Genomic DNA, 3,489 nt, shown 5'->3' on the forward strand with positions numbered 1-3,489 from the left:
TTTTCTCAGCAGTTCTCCTACTGATGGTGCGTGGTCAAGTCCTACCTTCCACGCAGAAAGTCTGGCCTGGTGTCTCCCTCCTGGTTAGTTTCTGAAGCTCCGCAACCCCTAGTCCAGCACCTACAGTTCTCTGAATTCTACTCCCAACCCCACTCCCCAAACCTCCAAGCCCTGGGCCAGCCCTGCTTTCCCATGGGCTGGAGATCAAGAGTGAAAAACAGCTTCAGGTCAGTCTCCTGCCGCCGCCGTCCAGCCAGCGTCGGCCGCGTGGGAGCTGAAAGGCGAGGCTCCGCAGACGGCAGGCTCCGGGTCTCGCGGCTCCCGGCGGGCGCGTCTCTTCCAGCTGGTCGGGCCGCTGGGTTGCCGCCGTCTCCCGGCTCACGGTGCCAGCTCCGCCGCTCTACGCTTGGCTCCACGGCTCCGTGCCTTGCCCTGGGGGCGGCAGGGCAGATGGGGACGTCTGAGCTGCGGAGGATAGTCTCCATCCTCCGGGTGTCCCCCCTCCCAAATCCTGTCCAGGGTCCCCTTCCCCGCCCCCTGCTCAGGTGTGAGCGCGCTAGTGTGCACCCGGGCGAGTGTGAGTGGGAAGCGTGTGTGCGCGGGGGAGTACGCGGAGGGAGCGCGGGCGGCGGGCGGCGCGGGAGGCGGGAGGCAGGGCGCGGGGGAGGGGGCTGGGAGGGAGTGTGTGCGCGCGTGCAACTCCACTCCGGGGCTTTGTGCGAGCCCGGGCGATAGCATCAGCGGCGGCTGGAGGAGGAGCGGCCGGAGACGCGTGCAAGCCCGCCCGGCAGCCGGGGCAGGTGGGAAGCCCGCGCGGGAGCCGAGCCGACGCGAGCCGGAGACGCCGCAGCCGAATCCGAGCGGAGCCCGGGCGGAGCCCAGGAGCCTTCGCTCGCGGGCGGCCCGTGGGCGGCAGCCGAGGCGGGGCGGGCGCCGGCGGGGCGGCCCCCCAGTAAGATGTGCGCAGCGCCGCGGGGCGCCCCCCACTCGCAGAGGCGCTCGGGAGCCGGGCGGCTGGGCCAGGCGGCGCCTCGGGGGCTGCTGCGCGCCCGCGCCTAGAGCTGCCGCCCCAGGGAGCCCGCCACGGCCGCGCCCCGGGCACGCTCGGTGGCGCCCAACGATGACCGCTCCCTGGCGGCGCCTCCGGAGTCTGGTTTGGGAATACTGGGCCGGGTTCCTCGTGTGCGCCTTCTGGATCCCAGACTCGCGCGGGATGCCCCACGTCATCCGGATCGGTAAGGGCTCCCCTAGAGCCGGGGGTCTCTGCGCGCTCGGGTGGGGACGGGAATTGGGGGAGTAGTGGTGCTCTGAACGTGATCCGAAAGATTGTCCCAACCTCCCTCTAGGCTGCAGGGCTTGGGTGTCTGCTGGGAGCTCTTAGAGGGGAGGACAAAGTTCCAAAGCCCGGGTCGCGGGGCCTTACGGGGAAGAGACAACCGGGCCGAGGTGGCTAGGGGACCTGGATACGCTCGGGGTAGGCGACGCGATGAAGTGTGGCGAAGGTTCTAGCCCTAAGCCAGCGCCTCGGGGGAATTTCGCCGCGACTGTTGGCAAGGATGGCCGCAGACCTAGTTCTGGGACTGGCTTCTGCGCAGAGTGGGAGCCCTGGGGAAGGCGCCAACTTCTCTTCCCCCCCCCTACGGGCACCTCGCTGGAGCATGGGGACAGACACGGGCAAGGGGTACAGGGGATGGATTCGCCGGATTAGGATGGCGGATTTCCTTGCCCCTGGCTGGCCGAGGCTCGGGGCAGGAGAAGGTCAGTCCCCTGCTTGTCGCTAGAGCAGGTCCCCCAGGCCCAGGCCTCTTTCGATGAAGAGTAACCGAGGCTGGGAAAAGGAAGCGCAGGAGGCAACCCTGCGCAGCCGGGGATGACGGCCGAGGGTTGCGAGTGGCTTTTAAAGTTAGCCGAAATCCCTCCGCAGCTGGCGGCGGCTGGCGGTCTGCGCGCGGCTTTTTGAGGCTCTGGCTTCTCGGCTTCTCTCACCGTTGCAGATTTCTTACTCCGGGCTTTAACTTTGTTGTGGCCGCCGGAGGCACCCCGCGTGGCAGCGCTCAGGGCTGGGCGGGAGCCCACGCGAGTCTTTAGCCCACTCACTTCGCAGGCCTGAGCTAAGCTGTGCTGCCCAGGAGCCATCGTTACCGTGGGCGGCCCGCACCAGGCCGGAGACCTGGGCAGCTCGGGCTCGCGAGACACCAACATCTGGTGCGCAGCCAAACGAGCTCTACCCCAGACAGGGTAGTAACCTTCCTCCTCCTCCTCCTCCTCCTCCAGGACTCTCTTCCAGGGGCCGCCTTTGCTCCTGCAAGAGCGGACTTTGGGTGGCCGGCGGTGCGACGAGGCTGCAGGAAACTCGGGCCAGGCTTGGTTTATGTGTACTTGAGATTTCTCCTAGGAGGCAGTCCTCTCGTTCACTCTACCCGGAGCCACGTCCTCTTGAACTCAGCTTCAGAATGGGGGCAGAAAACGATCCTCAGATCTGCAGATGTTGAGGTCCTCCAGTGCGTGCCTACAATCCGATTCCAGACCAGGATGGGCAGGCATAACACCCTGAGGCTCCTGAGGGGGGAATCCGGGGACAGACCTCACAGTCAGACCTCACAGTTTAACCCTTTAAAGTCCAGGTGTTTCTAGGCTGCCACGAATGTTTCCCGTCTCTATTACTGCCCCAGTACTGACTTGGCCACCATTCTAGCTAACCGTTTAGTAGTGAGCCACCGCTTTTTTTCATTATTATTATTATTTCCTCTCTCAGTCCTTGTGGTTTTGGGGGACCTTCGTGGTAGAGTGTCCTTGAGATAGAAAGAGAACCTCGAAGGGTGCTGTGTTCCCCCCACACACATACACACCAGGCTTTGCAGGCCTGTCTTCCTTGGTCTTCCCCCTCCAGAGGGTGGGGTGGGTGTGTTTCAAGCCCAGTTTCAGGAATGGAAATCTTTGGAAGCCTAGAGAGACAGGAACAGGTTAACCACAGCCTCAGAGATATGGGCTGCACATGGGCAGGGTAACTGGTCCTCACCTGCTCTTGTCACTGGGACAGTATATAGAGGTCTTCTCTTCGCCTGGAGAAAGAACACATTCCAAACCCGGGTCCCTTTCATGAGTCACAGTGTAATAGCGCAATTAGGGATGGCAGAGCCCCCTCTCTTCTAATCTTCTTCATATTAAGCCTTAGGATTAATTAGCATGTCGGCCCAGACCATTTATATCCAAGAGCCCTGCCCTATTTGACTCCCAGCCCGAGGACTGGGGTGCTGTACTGATGCCAAACGTGACTACTGGAGCAGGGCCAGCTTTGGGTGGAGGATGGGAAGGATTTGAGGCCTCTGGGCTTCTTTGGAGCTGCCTGTCCTTCTAGAGCTTGAAGTTGAACCTCAGCTGGAGGTAGAGCACTGGGAAGCGGGAAGCAAAGAGCAAGGAGGAGGAGGAAGAGGAGGAGGAGGAGAAGGAGGAGGGGAGGGGGAGGTAAGGAGGGAGGGAGGGAGGGAG

At 63.2% G+C, this 3,489-nt stretch overlaps 1 protein-coding gene across 2 annotated transcripts in view; it reads left to right on the plus strand.

Annotated features, from left to right (window-relative positions):
- Positions 1-966: 966 nt before the first annotated feature.
- The window catches only part of Grik3 (glutamate ionotropic receptor kainate type subunit 3), a 212,684-nt gene continuing 210,161 nt past the window's right edge, over positions 967-3,489 (plus strand). Inside the window, exon 1 of one of the 2 annotated variants that reach the window (XM_021199541.2) lies at positions 967-1,235. In XM_021199541.2, the coding sequence (XP_021055200.1) occupies positions 1,121-1,235 (115 nt within the window). In that variant the 5' untranslated portion in view covers positions 967-1,120. The remainder of the gene's footprint in view (positions 1,236-3,489) is intronic. The other variant, XM_021199540.2, reaches the window with a different exon arrangement.

This window comes from Mus pahari, chromosome 6 (genome assembly GCF_900095145.1).
Source record: "Mus pahari chromosome 6, PAHARI_EIJ_v1.1, whole genome shotgun sequence".
NCBI lineage: Eukaryota > Metazoa > Chordata > Mammalia > Rodentia > Muridae > Mus > Mus pahari.